This window comes from Saccharomycodes ludwigii, chromosome IV (genome assembly GCF_020623625.1).
Source record: "Saccharomycodes ludwigii strain NBRC 1722 chromosome IV, whole genome shotgun sequence".
NCBI classification, from domain to species: domain Eukaryota; kingdom Fungi; phylum Ascomycota; class Saccharomycetes; order Saccharomycodales; family Saccharomycodaceae; genus Saccharomycodes; species Saccharomycodes ludwigii.
Window position 1 is genome coordinate 209,364 of NC_060203.1, and position 24,224 is coordinate 233,587.

Sequence of the window (24,224 nt, forward strand, 5' to 3'; positions counted from 1 at the left end):
TTTTTTTTCATGAATCACACGGATTATAATTTTTGAAAATTACTATTAACGTCATTATTGTTATTTTCACTGTTATATAAATAAAACAAGTTTTATAAAATATCAGATTTTATTTTTTTCTTAATTTATCTTTTTTAACCCTTTTCCTATACCACTAAATAGAAATAACCAAGTAACCCAGTTTTTATAATACTAACACTATTTATAAACACTAATAAATTTATCAAAGAGAGTATTATCCTAAATATAACATATTCTTTTCACTCTACCACTATAATAGTTATTACAAAGAAACAAAATCAATGATATTTCCATATTCTCTAGACGACTCTATTATAACAAAACAAAATATCTTGTTGCTGGACAATGTGACAAACTATAACCAAACAGCAGTAGATTATTTCCATTATGATTTTTCAAAATTGTCTTTGCTAACGACATCATGGCATATTTTAACACATATGGGTAAATATAATATAATGAGATTACCCAGTTGTTCCAACGAAATACCTGATGATTATTATGTTTATTTGAAAAGATTGCATCATTGTCTATGGAGAAGGTGGTCTATTTTACAGTTAAATTTACCTAAAGTAGATCCACTAAGTTTAAATTGGAATAAAGAATGTGATGTTACCGTTTTGTATGGTCCTTATTTAAATACCGATGTAGATGACACTTGCACCACTGACGTTAAAGCTGAGCATAATGTGTACAAAGATGGTGATAATTTGAAATATGCTTCTTATTCCAAAGCTTTGAGCATGAATAAAGAATTGAATGTCAGTACTGGTAGTATTAATACTACCAATAGTACGACATTGTCCACTTCTCCTTCTTCCCTTAACGACTCTATATTTAGTAATAATGCCACTGCTTCTTCTGCAGATGGCATGTATAATGACGCTGATATAAGTATGGATGACTACGACGAGGAAGAATATATAAAACCCATTTTGAAAAAAGTTGCATCAAGCAATAGTAATAATAATGTTCATTTTGATGATATAGTTTTACAAAGGGATGTAGATAGACATGGTATATACCACGAACATTTTATTAATATAAACGATAAAGAGAATGAGTATTACTACAGTTGAACAACATATGTGTATAGATTATTTTTATTAAGAATTTAAGTCCCGGATATTTCTTTTCATTTCAAGTTATTGATTAGCCTATATAATTTTTTTTTTTTATATTATTATTATTATTATTATTTATTATTGTTTTACTTTAGATATCATATATATATATATATATATATATATACGGTACAGGTGCTAATAGACACTTTTACTTTCAAAATTTAATGACCGTTTATGATTTAAAAGCTTTTTTCTTTTAGTTTTTCGTTCCTTCTTTTTTTTTTTTTTTTTTTTTTCTAAAATTTTTTTTGAAAAAAAGGATGATTCATGGCTTCTTGTGCTGTTAACCTTTGTTGGTGATCATACCTCAACAAATTGTCAATTAAATCTATAACTTCAACACAACACATATTTTTATTTCTATCATTAATAAAAGATTCCCAAGGTTTGCGTACATAATTACCCAAAATTTCATCATACTCCGTAGGTAATGGTAAATTGTAATGATTTAAATATTGCAATAACTCACTTGTGCCTAGAACATTTGCGATTTTAACAAGCTGGTCTGCATTGCTACTTCCTTTAAAAAACGGTTCCTTTTGGAAAATTATTGCGGCTATCATACAGCCCACACTCCACAAATCTAAACTGTAATCATACTGTTTTAGATTAACTAGTAATTCAGGGCCTTTATGGTATCTGCTTGCTACTCTAACATTATAATCAACACCCGGGTGATAAAATTCAGCTAAGCCCCAATCGATTAATCTCAATTTACGCTCTTTAGGTGAAATCATTACATTTTGTGGTTTAACATCTCTATGCATAATTCCCATAGAATGGCAATAATCTAAAGCAGTCAATAACTGAGAAAAATAAAATTGTATATCCGATAGGGTGAAAGTAGGATATAGTTTTCTAAAGTCTACATTATCAACATTTTCGAAGATTAAAGCTGGTATCTTAGAATCAGGATCTTGTACTATATCATATAGAGTAATAATATTAGCACCGCCAGTTAAATGAGTCAAAATTTTCAATTCTCTGTAAATTTTCTTCATTTTAACAGGTTTTAAAACTTTTATAACACAGGATGCATTTTCTTTGACAGTCAACCCTCTGAAAACTTCACTATATTTACCTCTCCCAATTTTACTAACAACTTCATAGTTGCTGATTCTACCCCAGTTGAAATCAGTGCATTGCTCATAATCCCAATAATCACGGGGCATCGAACTGCAACTATTTCTATAGACTTTAGCTACTGAGTATACTCTCTCACTTGGTTTATTTAATATTGTAGGTTGCAATGTGCTCATATTGTTTCTTTGTTTGTTTTTTTTTTGGGTGGGGGTATTTTTACCTTCTTTTTATTTCTTCTTTCTATTTTCTTTTCTTTTTTTTATTTTTTTTTTAATATATATACATATATATATAGACTTTGTATGGCTAAATCTTATCTTAGAGTTATTCTCTTAATCTAAGTTAAAATAAACAAATGAAGATAAAAAATCTTGAAGAGGGTGTAATGGAGGGGGAGAATGGAAGGGAAAAAAAAATAAAATAAAATAAAGTGTAAAAAAAAAAAGTTTTATTTTTTTTTCTCACAAGGAAAAAATAATTGGACTATAAAAAAAAAAAAAAAAAAAAAAAAATGTTACGAAAAAGGTAAAAAGAAAAAGAAAAAAGAAAAAAAAAAAGCTAGAATTTTAAACATAAAATTAAGATAGATGCTAAAAGAAACGTCTTTTTTTTGATAATAAATTATTGGGAATTTTGTTTGTAAAATGATACCCAATTGACAAAATAAGTTCTCATTCTTATATCTTAAACTCTATTATGAATATTACACATCATTTTTAGTTTTCCCTTTTCCACTTTAACTCATACAAAATTTTTATAATACACAAAGAAAAAAAAAACCCTTTTTCTTGTTTAATAATCCGAATGGAACCTCGGATAACACAGAATACAAAACACTTTTTTATTGGCTGTACAAACGAGCAAACTTTAATTTTAACAAATTTTTTAAATTTCTCTTCTTTATTGTTTGATGTGTTTTTATTATCGGAAATAAAATCACTGGTTAACAAGAACTACCTTATATTATCTCACTATCCTTTACCTAACTCTATAAAACTACAAATAATACTTGAGCGTTGCATTCCTTATCACATCATCAAACATACTTTGCTTCTTTTTTTGAAAAAAATTTTTTTTTTTTTTTTTCTCCCATTGTTATATGTCTTCTAAAAAATTATTCAAAACGTTGACATTAAAGTATGGCTCAAGTATCGAATTAAAGGATATACAGTTGTGGTCAGACAAAAGGGCAACTTCCATTAATAGCAATAGTGTCACAAATAATACCAGATTTCTTGAGTATATAGATATTAAAAAACTACCTCTGCATTCAATAAATTCAGTATTTGAGATTAGTACAACAAGCAAACAAACAGCATATTTTTTTATTGAAAAGTTATGCAAGTATTCAAATAGATGCATGTTGGTTCGTACAAGCGGTACGTCTACAACTACAAACAGTTCATCATTTAATGGAACTGAATATTACCTGTTCGTCCCAACAGTATCATATGGAGATCAACCTATTTTCCAGCTCACATGTGTTCAATTAGATTTATTAGAGTTGTACAACATTATGAAAACACCCAGTGCGTCAACTGTTAATGGTTCTCTGGCTCAAAAAATTAGCATTGCAAATCCTTCAATAATGATAGATTCGATGATAAATGATTGCATAAACAGCGGCCTAAGATTACGCGGAATTGTTTTTCAGACAAAAACAACGCAAGATAAACAATTACACGATATAACTTTTAAAGCAACCAAATTTGCACTACAACAAAAAAAACTCTACACCAACACCAAAAACGTTGCGACACACAATTTATTTGAGGAGTGCCAACACATTGTAGAAACTCTACTAGAGCTTTTCTCCAAATCATAATGAAACAAAATAACAACAATACCAAACATTTATATATATTGTTTCATGGGCTATGGGGTAATCATAAGCATATGCACGCCATAAGAGATTATTTGCTGGAGTATAATGAAACAACACAAAGGGACAGTAGTGCACATGAAATCGTAGTCTTTATACCTTGCAAAAGTGGTTATTTTAAAACATTTGATGGAATTGATATCGTCGGTGATAGAACTTTTATTGAAATTATGGAATTTTTAAAAGAAAACGATTATGCTTTCCAATATATAAGCTGTATTGGCTATTCTATGGGTGGACTGGTTGCTCGTTATTGTATGGGCAAATTATATGCGGCAAACGTTTTCTCGAGGATGAAGCCTAAATCATTTATTACATTTGCCACTCCGCATATAGGTGTTGAATTTTTCAATAAACAAAATTATTTTTATAACTTGTTGAGACTGTTGGGTTGTACATTTTTGGGTAGAAGTGGTAGACAATTATTTATTAAAGATAGTTACAGAAAATTGTTAGTCGAATTAGTTACCAAGGATATCTTTGTTAAAGGCTTGGAAGTTTTTGAAAATAAATTAGTTTTTTGTAACGTTGAGAATGATAGGGTTGTTTCATTCTATACTTCTTTCATTACAAATAAATGTGAGAAATGCGACTATAGTGTTAGAGAAAATGATTTTGAGCATATTATACCAAGAGAAACGTTTATTGTGGATGTAACTGTACCACCCAAGACAAATTTAATTGCAAGTGCTAATTCAGATTATAATGTGCTAAATATTGTTAAGCTTGTCTCCAAATTTAGTATTCTAACGCTTCTTGGTGTTTTGTTGTCTCCGTTTATTTTATTATTGAATTTGGGGGGGACTTTGTACAGTTATTACAGTGTATCTGTATTTAAATTAGCGGCAAAAAATTTTGAAAACTACCAGTTAATATCTGATGATGATATTTCATCTGATTGGGAGGAGGTCCGTTCAGTTGCCTACCCAAAAGATACTACAACCGGTGAATCTAAAGAATGGAGCTCTTTTATCCTTAAGTACTCACAAAATGATGATAATTTCAACCAACCAAATTCTAAACCCCTGGATCTGGATCAAGATAGATCTATAATTTACAAAAACTTAAGCAACATCAAGTGGATAAGGATACCATATTATTTAAAAACTTTCAACTCACATAGAACGATTGTAGCAAGGGATGGAATTGAGCATGTAAACGATCAAGGTAGAAAAACGTTGAAATTTTCTATAAAGTTGATTATCTTTCTACAAAACAATACTAATATTGATAATAAGATTCAATAAGTAATTCTTTTATCTACATATTATTACCATTTTTCTTCTGGATTTTCTTTATACGCTAAGTAATCATTCAATACATACAATGATATTTCTGTTTCGTTTTGAATATCATAATCAACCAACTTCTTGTTATCTTCGTTAACATCCAGGACCCACTTAGGATCATTATCATGATCAAAATTGATGACCAAATTGACTGTTTTAGAACCATGGGCATGGGTGTAAACTTTCATTGTATCATATTTCACAGTTCTAAATGGTCTAAATCCTGCAGTAGTTTGAATATATTTGAGTGCATCTTCGTATAACTGCTTGGGTGTTTTAGTGTCTAGATTGTATTCTTTTAAAATAATGTTTTTCACATTTCTATATGGGAAAGATTTGATGACTCTAATGGTCAAAGTACAGCTGGATAAAGGAGTGGTTGTAGTAAGCAATGGTTCATTATTATCATAATCTATTGAAGTTGAAACCGACATTTCGTGCTAAAGAGTTATTACTATTATTATATATGTACGTGTATTTTATTTTTTTTTTTTTTTTTTTTTTTTCTTGTTTAACCAGAAGAACGACGAGTCAATTCAAATAAAATTTTGTTAAAAGAAGAGATTCTACATAGTTAATAAAAAAAGCCTGTAATTTCATATAAAGTTTTACTTGAATTTTTTTTTTTTTCTTTTTTCAAAATTTTTTTTCCCCCGTTGTTTCTGAAGGGTTAAAATAATAAAATAATAAAATGTGTCTAACAATTAATCGTATGTATTTTTATTTTGTAAAATGCATTGTTACTCAGTAAACAATACAAAGCAGGAAAAGAAAAAAAAAAAATTATATAATACCACAAATTATAAAATTATTTAGCAAAATGTTTCAAAATTTCTTCACCAGCTTTGATACCAGAAACAAACATGGCACCGAAAGTAGGACCCATACGACTTAAGCCATAAATTTCTGCCTCTTCCATACCACAGAAAAAGATGCTGTCAACACCACCCTTGTGGCTACCAGCATGTTTAACAACTTCATCTTCAGATTTATTCATATCTAAACCTTTCATTGACTTAAATTCGGTTGTTTCAGGTTCTAAAGCTGCAATTCTCTTGGCGCAGAATGCACCAAATGGGCCATCGTGACCAGTAGCAGATAAAATAACACCATGTTTCTTGCTATAATCTCTTGTACCATCTTCATTATAACCAGATAACTCAATAACATTAGGATCCATACAAGATTGGGTGTCATGGGCCATAGTAACTAAAGTCCAATTAATAACAACACCTGAAACAGTTAATTTACTGTTTTTGTCATTTTCTTCACAAGGTTTAGTGACTAAATCTTCCACGGTAACAGCATTGAAAAATTTGACATTTGGCAAACTTAAAACCTTACTGGTAATGGTAGAAGTAAACAAAGCAGCATGTTTAACAACAACATAATCACCTTCATCTTCATAAGGAACTTCTAACTCATCCAAAAATAAATGAGCTGGTTTTCTAACGACTTGGGCACTATACAACATGCCGCTAACCCAACACCCACCACCTGGTGCTAATGAACTTTCAATAATAACAACTTTTAAGTCAGGTCTAGCTTTAGCAATGACATAAGCAGCAGATAACCCACTACTTCCTGCACCTACAATAATAACATCAGCAATGGCGTAGTCATAAACGTCTTTGAAATATCTACTAGTCATTGCACGCGAAACAGTAGATTCTGTGATTTTGGTAAAGTGGAAATCACTCCAATCTTCGGTCTTAACGACATCAGTTAAACAATGGCGAGTGTTGGCAGTGTTGACTTTTAATACGGATGAGTTGTTTAAAACAGTTTTAGTTAAAGACATTTTTTATTTTGGTTTTGTTTGTTTGTTTGTTTTTTTTAATATTATTCCTGTTGGATGATTCTTGTTTGATACTTTTATTGTATTTTTACTAATCTAAAAGAATTATAAAAGAGAAGGAAATGGGAAGGAAAAAAAGAAAATTGAATGGTTATTTATCTACCTTTCCAAAAATATTATAATCTCTTTTTATATCTTTTTTTTTTTTTTTTTTTTTTTAGATGATGATGATGATTATTATTAAAGGTTGCTCGATAGCAATTTTTACAGTTACTTCTTTAAGGCTTTGTTATGGAAGTTCACAAGGGTAAATAGATAAAAAGTATACGGTAAAGGTATGAATAATTTATTTTTAGTTAACATTAATAGAAATAATTGAAAAGGTTAGTATTTATTATTCATATTTTTTTTTAATATTTTATCTTTAAATTGTATTAGTATTATAAGCGAGTATTAACAGTATATTCTTGCCTATATTCCAGAATATAATTCTTTTTAATTTGAGTGGCACTGGCATTCTCATTTTTTTTTTTTTTTTTTTTTGTCGTTAAATTTAATCTTTCATAGTAGTACAGTAGTGTTAGGCTATCGGCCGATATGCAAAGGTTAAAAGGGCCAAACTTTTAAATTTTTATTCTTTTTATTTTTTGATTTTTTACAATTAAAAGAATGAAAACATTATTCAATCCTTACACTCTACGCTTTTTTATTTTATTTTATTTTATTTTTTATTTTTTAGATAATAAATAAATAATTGGGTAATTAATTACAAATATAATAATAGTAATAAATAGAAACTAAACTTATACGATGTTAAAAGGGAAAAGAAAAGGATAAAAATCAGTACCATTTATTAATCTTATACGGTAAACATTTTTTATGAATGCATTTTAGTTGAATTAAGCTTCATAAAATCGCAATCTCAATGAACTATCAAGAATAAAATTCAAGTGACATTTGTTAAAAACTTAAATTTTTAATTCATCCACTTTTTCTTTTATTTATTTATGTTTTGTATTTTTTTTTTAAGACAAATTATTCACTTGATGTCTTATGTTTAAAATTATATATTTTTTTCAAGTATTTAACAATTGACATTATAACCATTTGTGACTAATCAATCTAATTTTCAAATTCTGTTTATTAAAAATAAACATAAATAATAAAAAGACATGTATTTTACCCGGACCGACAATCCTCCCCTCCTCATCGCTCATTGTTTTTGTAAACGCTTGCAAATTTTACTTTTTTCCATTAAAAGAAAAAAAAAAAACAAAAAGCATGTTTTTTTTTTTTTTTTTTTTTTTTTTTTCTTATTGTGGTTTGTTTATTGTTTATATTTTTTTATTTTTTATTTTTTTTTTATAAAAATATATCATATACAAATTGTACATTCCAGGAAAACATATTAACATATTTTAAATATTAAAGCAAATATTATGAAAATGCAAAATACATTGATATAGGAAAAAAGAAAGGTAAATAAATGAAAACGCCTAATAAACTAGAAGCAACTAGCAGCAGTAGCAGTAGAAGTAGCACAGGTAATTTCTTTAATGATAACCGAAGTAAAATTATTAGTAACAATTACGATCAAATAACAACAAACATGACTGGTTTTTTTACAACTACAACTTCCGCGCTCAGTAGTTACTCTTCACAGGATATAATGGATGAAAATTTTTTTAAATTAACTCCCGTGAAAATAAAAAAACCTATTATTTTTTCTGACACCACTAGTAACACTAATGATACAACTAGCAGCTCAATAAAAAGAACACCTTCATCCATACATAGGATTGGTAATACAGGTGTCAGTATTTATAAGTTAAACAACAACAACCATTACAATGAAAATTTTCTAAAGATATCTAAAGAATTGGAAACCTTATTAAACAATATAAATGTTATATATAACGAAATTGGGTACCCTTTACATGAAATTAATGAAAGAGAAACTTCAATTTTTAACGAATTGTCCCAAAAAATACATCAATTTTTTACCAAAGCAAATACGGAGAAATTAAATATATCCATTGAAAATGAAAATATTTTGCAAATATTGAGATTAATTTTGAAAAGTATGGGTGATCAAAGAGGTATTAACACAATACCGGACTTATATATCAGAAATATGATTGTGTTATCGCAACAGGATTTGTCTCCAAGTAAAAGGGAGATATCTTTACTAAATAAAAGAAAAATATTGAGTGATGGTTTAAATTTTGTTTTTCAGAAATTTTTAGTTGCATTAAAACATTATTTACAATTATGCCTAGACTATAATCAAATTATGAAACTATTAGGTGAAACACAGGATTCCAATTGTAATAACTTAAACGATAATAGCATATTTATCTTGGATGAAAGTAAATGTCAAGATATTAATCAATTATTGTTAGCATCACAAGTCTCTATGGACTCGATATCGCAATTTTTTATACAGGACTTTCAGAATCACAAAACGACTTCAATACTTAACCAAGCAAACTTTTCAACTGAAGGATTGGATAAAATAAGAAATAAAATAGTTTTATTGAGACAGAAATATGACGACAGAATGTTTAAATTGAAAAATTCTATTCAAGATATTTTAGACTTAGCCTTATATTTAGAGATAGATTTGCAAGCCTTTATGCTGAAGAACGATATAAATGATGAGAGGGTTATAAAATTGATATTATTCAACACCAAATCAGATTATAAAGCAATGGACTCTAAATTGATAATACCGACAAGTTTATTAGACACTTTACAGACGATAATTAAAACTTTTCTGAAAATAAAGGAGAACAGAGAATCTGAGAGAGATTCTTTGCATGAAAAATGTGTCGAACTTTGGAGTAAATTGAAAATATCCAAAGAAGAAATTACCAACTTTATGAACGATAAAATAGAAATATACAAGGGAATGTTACCCCCTGTTGTAATAATGAATTATCAACAACAACATGAAGCTTTATTGAAACTGAAACGGGAATCTATAAAGCAACTGATAGAGACTACTATGGTTAAAATCATGGATTTATGGGATTCTATGGGGTTTTCAGCTATAGAAAGGGAACCATTTCTAACATTTTACAACGAAAACTTTGCTCAAAGCAATAAAAATACTAACGCCGACGACGAAAATGGAAATGATTTAGTTCTAAATAGATGTGAACGGGAGCTATCTATATTGGAAGAAAAATACAAGCTTTATGAACCTATTTTGAAAAACATTGCACTTTTTGAAACTTATCAAGAGGATAAAAAAAAGCTAGAAAAAAGTAGCAAAGATCCTTCGAGATTGTTATGCAAAAATTCCAACAAGATTTTGTTATATGAAGAAAGAACTAGAAAAAAAATTTCTAGACATTTCCCTCTGATTATTCAGAGCTTAAAGGAGAAATTAATTAACTTTGAATCTCAATTTAATAGACCATTTATAAATTATAGGAAGGGTGATATGCCCTATTTGGATATAGTTTTGGAACAAGAAAAAGAAATTTTAACTAAATATCCCAAAAGCAGAATGTCTATTGTACCAAAAGTGACTTCTAACAGGGATGTGTCCGTTTTTGGTACCACCAACAATGGTACTATTAACACTACTAGGATGAATGCTTATAACCAACATCAACACTTTCCGTCAACGAAGAGACAGAAAATAGGAGAACATATTAACAACAATTATAACAAGCTTACTCCATCTCCTTATACTAAAAACAAAATCGGTAAAAGTCCGCAGAAGGTAAGTCTATCAGGTAAAAATATTTCTGGTACAGTATATAATCATAATACCAGTAGCAGCAGTAGAACAGTTAGATTCCGAAATCCATTGACTACTGATATTTACAAACATAACGAAAACACACCTATTAATACTCCAAAAACTAATAGAAGATTATTAATACAATTATCTCCCAGCTTATTAAATCGAACTACTGCACGAAGACCGAACCTGGGGAAAACACACATACCTTTGCCTAAATCCTTTTCTAATTTAGAATCTGGCAAAGATAAGGAAAATTACACTATAAAAAAAAATACTGACATTATAAACAAGGACAATAACAATTTAGCTATAAGTACTCGCCATATTAATAATACTACTTCAGAAATAGTAACAAAACAAGATACTACGAACAAAACTGACAGTAATGATGTTATTAACAGCAATTCCTTTACTATGGGGGTGGAAGTAAGTCTATTAGATGATGAAGATGATGATTTGAATTTTAATATATGGCAAAAAGAACAGATGGTTAAAATAAGCAACAATAAATAAGAGAAATATGTAGATACTGAAGAGTAAAATTATATACTTATTTATTCAATTTTTTACCCGCATGAGTTTATATATTATCAATATTCTGCAATATTATCATTTTTTTAAAGTTAAAAAAAAAAAAAAAAAAAAAAAAAAAGAAAAAGATGAAGCCGTATATATTTTTTTTTTTATATGAGTTAGTCCCATTTTTTTGCTTCCAATCCATCTGGTGGTACAGTTTCTACTGTTTCAGATTTAACTTCGTTCCAATTAGTATTTAAAGCAGTACCGTTACTTTCAATAAATGATTTCATCATAGCACGCTGAGTATCGGCATCAGAATTCTTATACAATTCTTGAAAAAATTTGTTTGCATCACCTGCATTTTCATCATTTTCATATTCATCCGAATCCAAATCGAATTTGGACCAGTCTATATGTTTTTTAGAAGAGGATGGATACTCCAATACAGAATTGGTTTTAGAGGTACTATTAGTAGTTGATATTGGTTGAATAGACGATTTTTGTTGTTCCTGGTCTTTTTGTAATTCCAAAGTTTTCCAGGTAACACCAGCTTTATTTTTGGTTAAAGTAATTTCTAACTTTTTGGAGCCGATAAAAATATCTTTAGCAGGATCAAATGATCCTACATCAATTGGATTACTCAAATTTGCAGTATATTGAAATTCTGATGATGTATTGGATGGATTTTTGTAGCTCAAAGTTAGGTGGGCGCTGTTATTCTTATTTTTCAAATCTATCGTAATTTCGTCTTTAGTTTTTGGCGGGTTAGCGGTAAATAATGAAATAGTAACTGTTTTGGGAGACTGGTACCAATCAGTCCTAAATTTTGAAGTTTGTTGTTGCTGTTCAGTTCCTTGTGGTACTTCCTCTTTGATGATATCCTTTGATATTTGTCCCTCTTTCACAATACCCGTCCGTTTCTCTTTTAAGTTAGCCTCCCATAGTGGCAAAGTTTGATCATTGTATCCATATTTCTTGGCGTTTTCTAGATATCTATTAGCACTGTCGTAATCTTTCAAATGATAGTATAGTAAAAACCATCTGTAATAAACTAATCCAATTTTTTCTCTGATACATCTTTTTTTTGCAATTTCCAGCGCTTTGGTTAAATTCTCTTTCAAAGCAGTCAAAACCTCTTCAGTGTGCCAATTTTTAGAACCGTAATATAATTTGTGCAATGCTATACATTTGTAGTAATGTGCATTAAAATTTTCAGGTTCTTTGAGCAAAACTGAATCATATATTTCAAGAGCTTCCTTTGGTTTATTTTGTTCAAATATCAACTTACAGCCGTTTGCTATATCAGTTTCTACAGGCATTTTGTTTTTCTGTTTTTCTGTTTTTTTTTTTTTTTTTTTTTTTTTTTCTATTTAGTATTTTTTTATTTAAAGGGTTTATAAAATATTTGAGCGTTTAGTTTATTATTTTGTAAAATTTATTTTTATCAGTGAGATTCTACCCGGCTTCAAAAAAAAAAAACAAAAAAAAAAACAATTTCTTTCAAACAGCTTCTGTGTTACCCGAACATTGTAAATAGTCGTTTCTTTTTTTATTTTTATTTTTATTTTTTATTTTTATTTTTGTTTAGCTTTGTATCTATTATTATTATTATTATTATTATTATTATTATCACTACTACCACTACTACTGTTATTATTATTAGAATCAATAAATGTAAAAGACTTTTAGTCACATTTTCTTTTACTCTCTTAAAAATACCATTTATAACGTACAATAATCTTTTGGAAAATTAAAATTAAGAATAAAAACTAATTTAAAAATTAACATCTGTATAAATTCTAACCTGCTGGCATAATGTTCAACGCTAACCACACTACTTCCATCCCTGACGAGGACAAAAAAATTGACTCGTTGGTATTGGATGCTACTCCATTAATTACTCAATCGTACCAACATCTAAAACAGTATGCTTCAAAATTCTATACGACTCCAACTGTTTATAATGAAATTAGAGATGCTAATGCACGTAAAAATTTAGAAGTTTGGGACACCTTGGGCGTATTGCATAAAAGGCATCCTAAAGAAAGCAGCATTAAATATGTATCTAATTTTTCTAAGTTGACTGGTGATTATCAAGTACTAAGTGCAAATGATATACATATTATTGCATTAACTTACGAATTAGAAGTTGAATTAAATGGAACTGATAAGAATGTTAGGAAAAGACCAGGTGAGATTTTGCCCATTGATTTGAAAAGACAAGAACTTGAAGAGAAAAGGGGGAAGGAATTGAAAAAAGAAGAACAAATGAAAAAAAAAACACAGCAACAGGAAGAAAGAGAAAAAAAGCAAAAAAATGGTGATACTACTAGAGAAGAAAAAGAAGAAGAAAAGAATGGAGAGGGGAAAAAGAAGAGAACAAGAAGAGGTGGTAAAAAGCAAAGGATTAAAAAAGAACTAGCTGCAGCCATTGCTTCCAATGAGGCTGATAATAACAATACAGCTCAAGAAACAGGGATTAAAGATAAAAGCTTGCCCAATGAATCTAATGCTATCACAAACTCTTCATTAGATTTTGAAAATGGGGAATATTTTGCAGATGAAGATGAAGATGGCGACTGGATTACACCTTTAAATATAGCTACGCAATTGATGAAAGATAACGGTGAAGATACAGTTGGTGGCACAGCATTAAACAATGAAATGTACGACGATGACGAGGAAAAGGTAGTTGCTTTGTGTAGTGGTGATTTTGCTGTACAAAATGTTGTATTACAAATGAACCTAAAACTAATGAATTTTATGAATGGTCTAAGGATCAAAAAATTGCGTAACTATATGTTAAGATGCCATGCATGCTTTAAAATGGTTCCACTGCCTAAATCTGAAAAGCAGGTACATTTTTGTCCGTCTTGCGGTGGATACAATACTGTTTTAAGATGTGCTGTATCCATTGACACTTCTGGTAAGATTATTCCTCATTTAAAAAAAAACTTTCAATGGAGTAATAGAGGTAATAGATATTCGTTAGCCAGCCCATTGTCTAAAAACAGTGTTAAAAAATATGGTAAAAAAGGGTACGATCATGGTAACCCAGTAGATGTGGTTATATTAAGAGAAGATCAAAAGGAATATGAACAATCTATTAAACAAGAAGAATGGACCAGAAAACATAATGAGAAAGTATTAAATGATTATTTGGGAGGTAGTTCAAGTGGTTCTGCTGATAATATTATATCTCCTTTTGTAGATATCGATGGATTGAAGCATCACAAGACCAGGATCGGCAAAGGAAGATATGTAAACAGAGGACGCAATAGTAAGAAATGAATCTGTAGTTTATATTTGTATATTTGTATGTATGTATGTAATTTTTTTGTTTGTTTGTTTGTTTGTTTTTCTTTTATAATAATCATTGTACAGTATTGAGACTATCCGATGGAATAGTTAGAATAGATGTAATAAATAAAATAAAAAAAAACCCCCCGCACGTACTAAAACTTTTCCCATGAAAAATACACGTGACTGGAAATGGTGGGAGAAAGAGAGAGAAAAGAATAGATTATCGTTTTGCACGGAAGAGTGCGACACTTTTGCTAATTTAGTAAGAAATAACACCACAGAACCCTTTTTTACACACCCACACACCACAATACACTGGAAGTTATAAGGATATATTTTTTTTTATTTTTATTTTTATTTTTTTAATTTTTTTTTTTCTTTTTCTTTTTCTTTCCTCTTTTCTTCCTTTCTTCCTTTTTTTTTTTTTTTTTTTTCTTGTTCTTTTATTGCTATGTTGCTATGGCACATCATTATCATCGCTTATTCCTCTTCTTCTTTTTACTTCATAAAGCATAAGTAGATAAGCTACTTTTTCATGTTCTTACGGAAAGCATCACTTTATTTATACAACACACCGCAAAATATAGAAGGATAAAATAATAAAGCTAAGTTTATAGACAAAATAATTAGTCAAATAAGCAAAGCAAAACTAATTAAAAAAATAAGAAAAAAAAAAAAATACGAAAAGAAATGGAACAACCTAAACCCATTATCGTTCAAAAAGATTTGCAAAGTTCTATAATGAAAAAGGACACCAATACAAATTCTGCTTCTAATAATAATGTCATTTCCTCCTCTACCCAGACAGATCAGGCTACTAAAAGTATTATGAATGTTAGCGGCACTTCCGGCGCTGTTGTTAATAATACACCCGAACCTGGCTTGAAAAGAATACCCACTGTCACCTTTAGTGATACTCCGTTAACATCAACTAGTAATCCCACTGCTGCCAACACCGATAATTTAAAAGCTATTTTTACTTCTGCTTCCCCAATTACAAGTAATACTGAAAATGAGAACGGCAGTAATGGTAATATACTTAGAAGACAAACACCAATACAACAGCAAGGTAACCATGAGTTTGGACATAATTTATCTCCCAAATCAGATTCTTCTGTTACTACTAACTCTTCTGCAACCAGTGAGTCCCATAATAACAATATAATCAATATGATTGCTTCCAAATTACATAATTTAACCACAGTGACATCACCTATACATGTTCTGAACAATTCTAATTCTGGTATCAATACGCCTACCAATGCCACCATAAATTCTACGGAAAGCTATGGCAATGACAATGATAATGGCAATAGTTTTAAAACCCAAAGCATAAATAATAAGATATCAAAGGATGTTACTAGCAGTACCCCAACTAATAGCACGAAGGATATTAACGGAAACATTAACAATGAGCATGCCCATTTTTTTGTGGGTGACTCTTTACATTCACCACCAATACGATCCGAGACAGGTAGCCCCATTTATACGAATGTCAAAAAGAAGCTTGGTGCATTAAATGAGAATAACGAGGTTGATAGCACTAATATAGATAATGAGCTTAATAAGTCGGTTAAAAACAGTACAGAAATAAGTGTAAAACTTCGTGACCCGGTTACTTCTTCTAATATTACAAAAGTTCCAGAAACAAATGATAAAAATATAGAAAACGGGGCTACGACACCTACTTCTGGTATTAACAGTAATATAATTCCTAAAAGGGAGAACGCCAAAAACCTAGAGCCTAGGCTACCTCAAAATGACGGTAAATTACATATTTTATTTGGAGCTTGCGGTTCATTGAGTGTTATGAAAATTAAAGGTATGATCAAGAAATTGGAAGATATATATGGGGGTAAGGATAAGATATCTATCCAAATCATATTAACTGAGGCTGCTGAGAAATTTCTATTGAAAAAAAAGTCGTATGCGATGCAAAGTGCCACGATCCCGGCACATACGCCTACAAGAAACGCTGCCGCTAGCACACCAATTTCTGCTTCTGTTCTTTCTAATACTGTTTGTAATACTTTAAATTTTGATTTCCCCCCGCACATCCAAGTTTGGAGAGATAATGATGAATGGGAAGTTTGGAAACAAAGAACGGATCCGGTGTTGCATATTGAATTAAGAAGATGGGCGGATATTTTAGTTGTTGCACCATTGACGGCTAACACGTTATCTAAAATTGCCATTGGTTTGTGTGACAATCTATTGACCAATGTAATTAGAGCTTGGAATCCGATTTATCCTATTTTTTTGGCCCCATCTATGGTGAGCAATAGTTTTAATTCACCGATCACTAGAAGACATTTAAAAACTATTAAGGAGGAAATGGATTGGATTACTGTGTTTAAACCAAGTGAAAAGATTTTTGGGATTAATGGCGACATTGGGTTGGGTGGTATGATGGATGGAAACGAAATTGTGGATAAGATTGTAATGCAGCTTGGTGGTTATCCTAAAACAGATGAGGACGAAGAAGAAGATGAGGATGAGGACGAAGAAGAAGATGAGGATGAAGATGAGGATGATACTAGCAATGGTGATTCCAAAAAGGCCAATAATGGGGGTGAAGATGAAGACGACGAAGATGATGATGAAGATGATGATGATGATGAAGACGATGATGATGAAGAAGATGATGATGAAGATGATGATGAAGGAAACCAAATAGAGATAACAGAGGATAAGAATAATATTACTGCTGGCTGATATATATAACTTGTTTATAATATCATAGATACTAATTTTTTTAAAGTATTGTAATAGAAATGGGTTTATATCATTATATTTTTTTTTTTTTTTTTTGTGAACGCTGCGCGTGGAAGAATAGATTATTTTAATTGTGTAAAAGATTACTCTTTTTTTTGCTTATTAATATGATTTTTTTTGCTTATTAATACAAAATTTTTTGTTTCTTTTTTTTTTTTCATTCTTATTTCCGAACAATAATGATAATAATAATAATAATAGATGAGTAATCTCAAAAAAGAAAATTATTATTATAAACTTTAAACACGGACAATACTTTATAAAAACAAATAATTTACAATACCTTACTATTCATAATATTCCCTAACCCTCAAAGAAATACAACCATGCCTGATAATAATAATAATAATAATAATAATAATAACACCATCGAAAATATTTTAATATTGATTCATCCAGGTGTGTCAAACCAGCCCGAATTACTAACAAACTATTTAGAAACAAAAGTCAAAAATAACAGTGATTGTCGTGGTATAAACAAAGACCAATATTTAATCAATTTGATAAATGATGGAACTGTTGTATTAAATGATGATTATTATAAGGAAATCCATTATATTACTATGGAGACCGAAGAAGATATGCTTTTTCCATGCGAAAAATTAATCCCAGTATTATATAATAGTCTAACTAGTAAAGATGATGGCAAACTATATGGTTTACCTGATAAGTTTAAATTATATGCTTTAATTAATGACTTTGAAATTATCGATGACATTCCTAACGGAAAATATTATTGGCTAAAAAGATCAAAAAAAAATAACAATAATACCAGAGTCTTAAGCCTTAAATCTGGTACAGTTTTGTTAAACAAACATAAGAAGGGGAATAGTAGTAATAGTGCTACCACCTTGCCTGTTTTTAAAAGAAAAAACGATGCTAAAATTGTTCCTAATGTATATTCAGAGAATTCGAGCGATGAAAGCGAGAGTGAGAGCGAAGCTCTAAGCGAAGATAAATTAAAATACTTCGACCAAGGAATTAGTAATGAGGAAAGAAGCAATGATAGTAGCAGCAATGACACAAGTATTATCGATGAAGACGAATTAATTGATGAAGATGATGAGTCAAATATAACTACAGTTACTTGCAAGAAAACTTCGCAAAGAAGACGTAAGGCATGTAAGGATTGTACCTGTGGGTTAAAGGAAGCGGAAGATGAGGAAATAAAAGGAATAGAATTGAAAAGGAATGAGGTAATTAAGAGTCCTAGTATTAATAAGCCGGATACCGTTTTTAAACTAAATAATGATGAATTGACTGAAATTGATTTCACTATAAAGGGCAAGAAGGTTGGAGGATGCGGTTCATGTGCCTTAGGTGATGCATTCAGGTGTTCTGGTTGCCCATATTTAGGTTTACCTGCTTTTAAGCCTGGTCAGCCAATAAATCTAGATAGTATATCAGATGATTTGTGAACATATAGATATAAAGTCCAATTATAGTTATATATGGAATGGGTTACAACATATTGGAGATGTTTTCTTGGTTATTTTTTTTTTTCAAGATATGTGTATAATTGAACAGTATATAACTTAAAAAATGAGTAATAATTGATAGTTTTTAGCATCAAGATTTTATTTATAGCGGGGGGGAGGGGGGAAAGAGAGGGTGGCGAAAGCAAGGCGGGATATTCAAGTGGCAAAAAAAAGTATTAAAAAAGTATTAAAAAAGTATTAAAAAAAAAGGAGGCGAGGAAATGAAAATTTCTGGTAAAAAAGCAAAAGATAAGACTAAAAAATTATAGTAATTATCGTTCTTATATAAAAAGATAACAAATTATAATCTTTTCCTTTTCTTTTCTATTCTTTTTCTTTCTTTTCCTTTCTTTAATTTCCAATTCATAACACTTTCTTATTTTACTTCAAATAAAAAAAAAAAAAAAAAAAAAAAAAAAAATATTCCCCAACGAATAGAAAAGAAAAGAAACTCTCTTTTTCACTCTACTATATATATCTGCATATATATATAAACTCAACTAAATATTTTAGCAACAAAAGAAAATATATATATATATATACATACGTATAAATAAACAACTAAACTAACATCTTCCCCCCCATCCATTTCTATAAAAATTTTAAAAACTATGAGCGACATTCAAAATATTAGAACTAATGCCAACGAAGGTAACAACAAAAACAGTAAAGACAACACAGACACTGCTACCACTACCACCGAAGGCATTTTGGCTGAGCAACAAGAATTACAAGAAGAACAAGATGATGAGGCTTCATCCAACTTTAAGCCCACCAAATTAAATAAAGTTGCTAAAAAAACTAAAGTGAAGCCAACGTCAGCTAACGCTTCAAACAATATACCCTCAAACCCTGCTGATAATAGTGGTGATGATATTTCTGGTACAAATACAAGCACCTATTCAAAGGGTAAAAAAATCAAGAAGAAGACAAATAAGAAACAGCGCTGTAATTTATCTGGCTGCAATTCTCCAGTGGTTAAGATTGTTGGTGACTGCCAGTTTTGTGATGGCCATTTCTGTTCCTCCCATAGACTATTAGAAAAACATAATTGCAAAGGCTTGAGCACTTGTAAGCAGGAAATGCATAAGAAAAACGCTGATAGGTTGGCTAAGGAACAAACGATAGTGGATAAGATACAATTTTGATATCCGGAAATGAAAATATCCGTCTTTTCTCATCTTTTTTCTGCTTATGTATATATATATGTATGTATGTATGTATTTCAGTATAGTAGGTTATTATAAACTTTTTATTAATATCTTTTTTTTTTTTATTAGTGTAGTAATTTCATAGTATCATTTCTGCACAATCTTTTTTTAAGAAAGGAAGGAAAAAGTGAGCTCAAAGTTTTTCAGATCAATATCATCTCTACACTTATTTCCCCTCCTTTCTTAGAGCCTGTTGAACAGCTTGCCAAACATCATCTACAATCATTGTAGGTTGACAAGGTAACGGATCGCCATCTTTATAAACACCTGTTCTAACTAAACAGCTGGACCATCCGTAATTATAAGCACCGATAATATCACTTGCAGGATTGTCCCCCACCATATATACCTTTGAAAAAACATTATTTTTTGCCATAGTATTATTTGATACGGTTTGTGGGTTAATTTCAAAATTGTCACAGTCTTCTGGATGGGATTTTCCATTATGCTTCACTCGATGTAACCTATTTAACACATGCATTGCGTATTCGTAACTAATTGAAGTGGGTTTCCCCATAACAGTGTCTTTTAAAACTGCATTATTATTCATTAATGTATAAAGTCTATGAATAATTTCCCTATAGGCACCCAAACCAAATCTGTTTAAAGTATAATTATTGGCCCATAAAAAATCTTTTTGAGAAAAAAAAATTGGTATTGATGGTTTGTCACTTTTATAGTTTCTTTTAGTGTTTAATATCCCTTTCTCGCTGTTTAACAAATCCAATACAATCTGTACATCTGCACCCCAATCTCTTGGATCGGAAAAAACAAATATACCGTCAAACGGTTTAGTTGTTAAGTCTAGCAAAGTATCGGCATTATTATCTGTATAATATCTCTTTAGTGTTGGATTGAAAACCTTGTTACTCAATGCAGAAAAAGGGGCAATGTTACGATTATATTCAACAATGTCGCCAACTTCATAAACTTCTTTAAACCCGTATTCACGAGCAACTTGTTTAGTAGATACTGGTGGTCCAACCGCCAAAATTTTTTCATAATCGGACGATATACTCTTGAATGGAGTATGGCTTAAAACTATCTGATTGGGATGTAACTTGGTATTTAAAATAGAATTAATCTGTTCTACCCTTTGCGTTTCTGTATATCCACCACCGTTGGTTAACAATATAAACGGAACATTCTCTTTTGTCAAATAATTTAAAGTTTTCGAAGCATTGGGAATTGGATTGCGACTACGCACCAATACACCATCAATATCAAATGCAAATGCAATTGGTGAAGAAGAGGTATGAATATTACGGTATGATAACCGTTTTACTTTGATGGTAATTGTACTAATATAATTGAATGTAGATCTTAATCTCAGCATAAGTCGTGGTGTATGGTATTTATCTTTTTTATTTTGTTCATATGAAGTAGCACGTAAGTGATAAAAGTAAAAAAAAATTTTTTTACAAGATAAAAGGCCGAAGGAGGGTGAAAAAAAAAAATATATATATATATACATATATATTAATTAATTAATGTAACAAGTTGAATATTATGTATATTTCAAAATATTTAAAGTGACAACAGATCCAATTACAAGGATAGTTTAGCTATTATTGTATCTAAGGCAGGATACAATTCGTTATATCCTTCATTGATAGTATACAACTGATCTTCATTCACTTTTTCTCTCCCTTCCAAGTTATCATTATTGTTGATTAAGGCGTTTACGGAATCACCTATAACAATCAACCCGGGTGGTCTAGAGCCTATTTCCTTAACTACATCTGCCAAATCACCTAGTTTAGTCCTTGTAACACGTTGATCAGGACAAGATGCTCTTTCTATTATAGCGGTTGGCGCATTAAAGTCCCAATTTCGTTTATTAACCAATTCATCAACTAAGAGTTCCGCCCTATGCAATGCCATTAAAAATATGGTAGTCCTTGTTGGTAAATATTCTGGAAAGTTTTCAGGTAACGACCCTCTCCTACCAGTACCGGTACAAATTAACACTTGGTCTGCAATATCTCTCTGAGTTGCAGGTATACCAGCAACAACAGTACTACTTAGGGCGGAACTTATACCGGGCAAAACAAGAGGATTGTAACCCTTTGCTTGAAAGTATAAATATTCTTCGCCACCACGTCCAAAAATATAAGGATCACCTTGTTTTAATCTGACAACTTTCAAATTTTTCTTTAATCCATCAATGGCTAATTCCAATAATTCTTGCTGTGCCCTTTCCGCATTCCCTGGGAACTTTCTGGCAATGAATAATTGTGTTTTTTCAGGAATTAATTTTAACACCTGTTCTGGTACTAACTTATCAGCCAAGACTAGATCAGCAGTTTTAATTTCATGTAAGGCTCCTAAAGTTAACATAGATATTGATCCGGGTCCACTACCAACTAAGGAAATAGAACCCCTTCCAGTTTTCTGTTTGGTTGCATTGCTTAAGTTGGAAAGATCTAATATCTTTGAAAGTTGTTGATTAGAGTCATCCTTGGTGCTCTTATTTTTAGTAGTATCAGTGGTATTAAGTTCCGTATTGTTCTTTTCCGTTCCAAAATTTGCACTTAGTTGATCCAAAGTTATATCTGCCAAAGCCTCCAATGGGTAATAGGCTAAAACTTGTGATAGCCACCTACTTCTTTGTAATTTTAAAAACTTTTCGTCCTTATTAAATTCAGAAACAAAATCGTTCAATTTGTGACTATCCCACGAATCCTCATCAATGCCAAACCCTAAACTATTGATATAATTTGTTTCACTCAATTTGTTCAAGTCTTTTATCAGTAATTGCGATCTAATATTCCCCATATTACTAACAACTTCAGAAATTCTGTAAGGTTTCAAAAATTTTAGCTCAAGTTCTCGTTTTAATCTATTGCTTAACAAGCACCCATTTCTATTGGTAGTTATTGCAATTTGCAATCCGCTTTTGTCATCATGATAGGTTGACACTAGATTAAAAGTTGAAAAATCCGGTTGTTGATAAGTATTCAATGGAATACGTAATTTAACACATTGTTTGAAAATTTCCTTTTGTACCAAGGCATCGCAACTTTCTAAATTAACAAAGACTCTATCAACAACAAAACTGGTCATGCTTCTTCCTAAAGTAGTTAAATCACTTAATTTGAAGTCTCTAATAAATATTTGTATTGAATTGTTGGCAATATTTTCCGAAAAAATATCGTGTATTCTTTTAATTTGATTGTTGTTGTTGAGAAAGGTGGTATTATTAGTAAAAATTGGGGGAATGATAATCTTAACTTTTGCCCCACTTTTTAGACAAGCATCGATTCTAGAAAGAGCTGTCTTGATTGAAGAAACACCGACTAAAAGATGCACTTCATCTACAGTATTTAGTGAGGTAATAAGCGGTATAGGATCATGAATCATTTCTCTGGTTAATTATTTTTATCTTGATTTTTCTCAGTCGTCAAGCTTTTGTGTTCTGAGAAGAAGGTAGATATAAAATTTACAAAATTATTAGCTGTATCACTTTGTATGTATATATATATATATATATATATGTACATGGAAAATTGTAATTGCTGTTCTCAAGAGATGGAAACACAGTTTATTATTATTGTCATTAATGATTGGAAAAGGATTGGTTAAATGAATGAATAAAATGAGAATTTTTTTTTCTCTTCACATAGTAAAACATAGTAAAAAGAAAAGGGAAAAAGAAAAACTGTGGTGGGTGTGTCTTATCGGATTTCGGTGTGTGTGTGTGTGTGGTGTGTGGGTTTTTTGAGAACAAGTTTTCCAGGTAAATAAAATAAATAAAATAAAATAAAAAAATAAAAAATCATTAATAGCACGTGACATAAGACGGAATAATAAATAATTTGTGGATAATTTCACTTTTATTTTTTATTTGGAATTACCATACAATCAAACCTGTTACAACCCGGACTAAGAAGGATTGGCACGTGACAAGAAAGCTAACACTATGTTTTATCTTTCTGGTCTTTCTGAATCAAATTGATCAATGGGCAAATCGACTCTCGG

At 30.2% G+C, this 24,224-nt stretch overlaps 13 protein-coding genes across 13 annotated transcripts; 7 read left to right on the forward strand and 6 right to left on the reverse strand.

The window, feature by feature from the left end:
* Positions 1 to 302: 302 nt before the first annotated feature.
* On the forward strand, positions 303 to 1,100 carry SCDLUD_003151 (uncharacterized protein; the record flags this gene model as incomplete). The annotated part of the gene is made up of 1 exon (XM_046077736.1): positions 303 to 1,100. One exon carries the CDS (start codon positions 303 to 305, stop codon positions 1,098 to 1,100), a length of 798 nt encoding a protein of 265 aa, XP_045934113.1.
* A 284-nt stretch (positions 1,101 to 1,384) lies between these two features.
* On the reverse strand, positions 1,385 to 2,407 carry CKA2 (casein kinase 2 catalytic subunit CKA2; the record flags this gene model as incomplete). The annotated part of the gene is made up of 1 exon (XM_046077737.1): positions 1,385 to 2,407. One exon carries the CDS (start codon positions 2,405 to 2,407, stop codon positions 1,385 to 1,387), a length of 1,023 nt encoding a protein of 340 aa, XP_045934114.1.
* Positions 2,408 to 4,055: 1,648 nt separating this feature from the next.
* LPL1 (putative hydrolase) lies at positions 4,056 to 5,360 on the forward strand (the record flags this gene model as incomplete). The annotated part of the gene is made up of 1 exon (XM_046077738.1): positions 4,056 to 5,360. The coding sequence occupies one exon, from the start codon at positions 4,056 to 4,058 to the stop codon at positions 5,358 to 5,360; it is 1,305 nt and encodes a 434-aa protein (XP_045934115.1).
* A 23-nt stretch (positions 5,361 to 5,383) lies between these two features.
* Positions 5,384 to 5,836, reverse strand: AIM29 (Aim29p; the record flags this gene model as incomplete). Its single annotated transcript, XM_046077739.1, has 1 exon — positions 5,384 to 5,836. The coding sequence occupies one exon, from the start codon at positions 5,834 to 5,836 to the stop codon at positions 5,384 to 5,386; it is 453 nt and encodes a 150-aa protein (XP_045934116.1).
* Positions 5,837 to 6,210: 374 nt separating this feature from the next.
* On the reverse strand, positions 6,211 to 7,203 carry THI4 (thiamine thiazole synthase; the record flags this gene model as incomplete). The annotated part of the gene is made up of 1 exon (XM_046077740.1): positions 6,211 to 7,203. One exon carries the CDS (start codon positions 7,201 to 7,203, stop codon positions 6,211 to 6,213), a length of 993 nt encoding a protein of 330 aa, XP_045934117.1.
* A 1,483-nt stretch (positions 7,204 to 8,686) lies between these two features.
* On the forward strand, positions 8,687 to 11,470 carry ASE1 (Ase1p; the record flags this gene model as incomplete). The annotated part of the gene is made up of 1 exon (XM_046077741.1): positions 8,687 to 11,470. One exon carries the CDS (start codon positions 8,687 to 8,689, stop codon positions 11,468 to 11,470), a length of 2,784 nt encoding a protein of 927 aa, XP_045934118.1.
* A 179-nt stretch (positions 11,471 to 11,649) lies between these two features.
* Positions 11,650 to 12,795, reverse strand: SGT1 (co-chaperone SGT1; the record flags this gene model as incomplete). Its single annotated transcript, XM_046077742.1, has 1 exon — positions 11,650 to 12,795. One exon carries the CDS (start codon positions 12,793 to 12,795, stop codon positions 11,650 to 11,652), a length of 1,146 nt encoding a protein of 381 aa, XP_045934119.1.
* A 496-nt stretch (positions 12,796 to 13,291) lies between these two features.
* Positions 13,292 to 14,767, forward strand: NOB1 (rRNA-binding endoribonuclease; the record flags this gene model as incomplete). The annotated part of the gene is made up of 1 exon (XM_046077743.1): positions 13,292 to 14,767. The coding sequence occupies one exon, from the start codon at positions 13,292 to 13,294 to the stop codon at positions 14,765 to 14,767; it is 1,476 nt and encodes a 491-aa protein (XP_045934120.1).
* Positions 14,768 to 15,469: 702 nt separating this feature from the next.
* On the forward strand, positions 15,470 to 17,494 carry VHS3 (phosphopantothenoylcysteine decarboxylase complex subunit VHS3; the record flags this gene model as incomplete). The annotated part of the gene is made up of 1 exon (XM_046077744.1): positions 15,470 to 17,494. The coding sequence occupies one exon, from the start codon at positions 15,470 to 15,472 to the stop codon at positions 17,492 to 17,494; it is 2,025 nt and encodes a 674-aa protein (XP_045934121.1).
* A 386-nt stretch (positions 17,495 to 17,880) lies between these two features.
* DRE2 (electron carrier DRE2) lies at positions 17,881 to 18,972 on the forward strand (the record flags this gene model as incomplete). Its single annotated transcript, XM_046077745.1, has 1 exon — positions 17,881 to 18,972. One exon carries the CDS (start codon positions 17,881 to 17,883, stop codon positions 18,970 to 18,972), a length of 1,092 nt encoding a protein of 363 aa, XP_045934122.1.
* A 671-nt stretch (positions 18,973 to 19,643) lies between these two features.
* Positions 19,644 to 20,180, forward strand: TMC1 (Tmc1p; the record flags this gene model as incomplete). Its single annotated transcript, XM_046077746.1, has 1 exon — positions 19,644 to 20,180. The coding sequence occupies one exon, from the start codon at positions 19,644 to 19,646 to the stop codon at positions 20,178 to 20,180; it is 537 nt and encodes a 178-aa protein (XP_045934123.1).
* Positions 20,181 to 20,409: 229 nt separating this feature from the next.
* Positions 20,410 to 21,579, reverse strand: SCDLUD_003162 (uncharacterized protein; the record flags this gene model as incomplete). The annotated part of the gene is made up of 1 exon (XM_046077747.1): positions 20,410 to 21,579. The coding sequence occupies one exon, from the start codon at positions 21,577 to 21,579 to the stop codon at positions 20,410 to 20,412; it is 1,170 nt and encodes a 389-aa protein (XP_045934124.1).
* A 212-nt stretch (positions 21,580 to 21,791) lies between these two features.
* On the reverse strand, positions 21,792 to 23,606 carry MET1 (uroporphyrinogen-III C-methyltransferase; the record flags this gene model as incomplete). Its single annotated transcript, XM_046077748.1, has 1 exon — positions 21,792 to 23,606. The coding sequence occupies one exon, from the start codon at positions 23,604 to 23,606 to the stop codon at positions 21,792 to 21,794; it is 1,815 nt and encodes a 604-aa protein (XP_045934125.1).
* Positions 23,607 to 24,224: the final 618 nt, after the last annotated feature.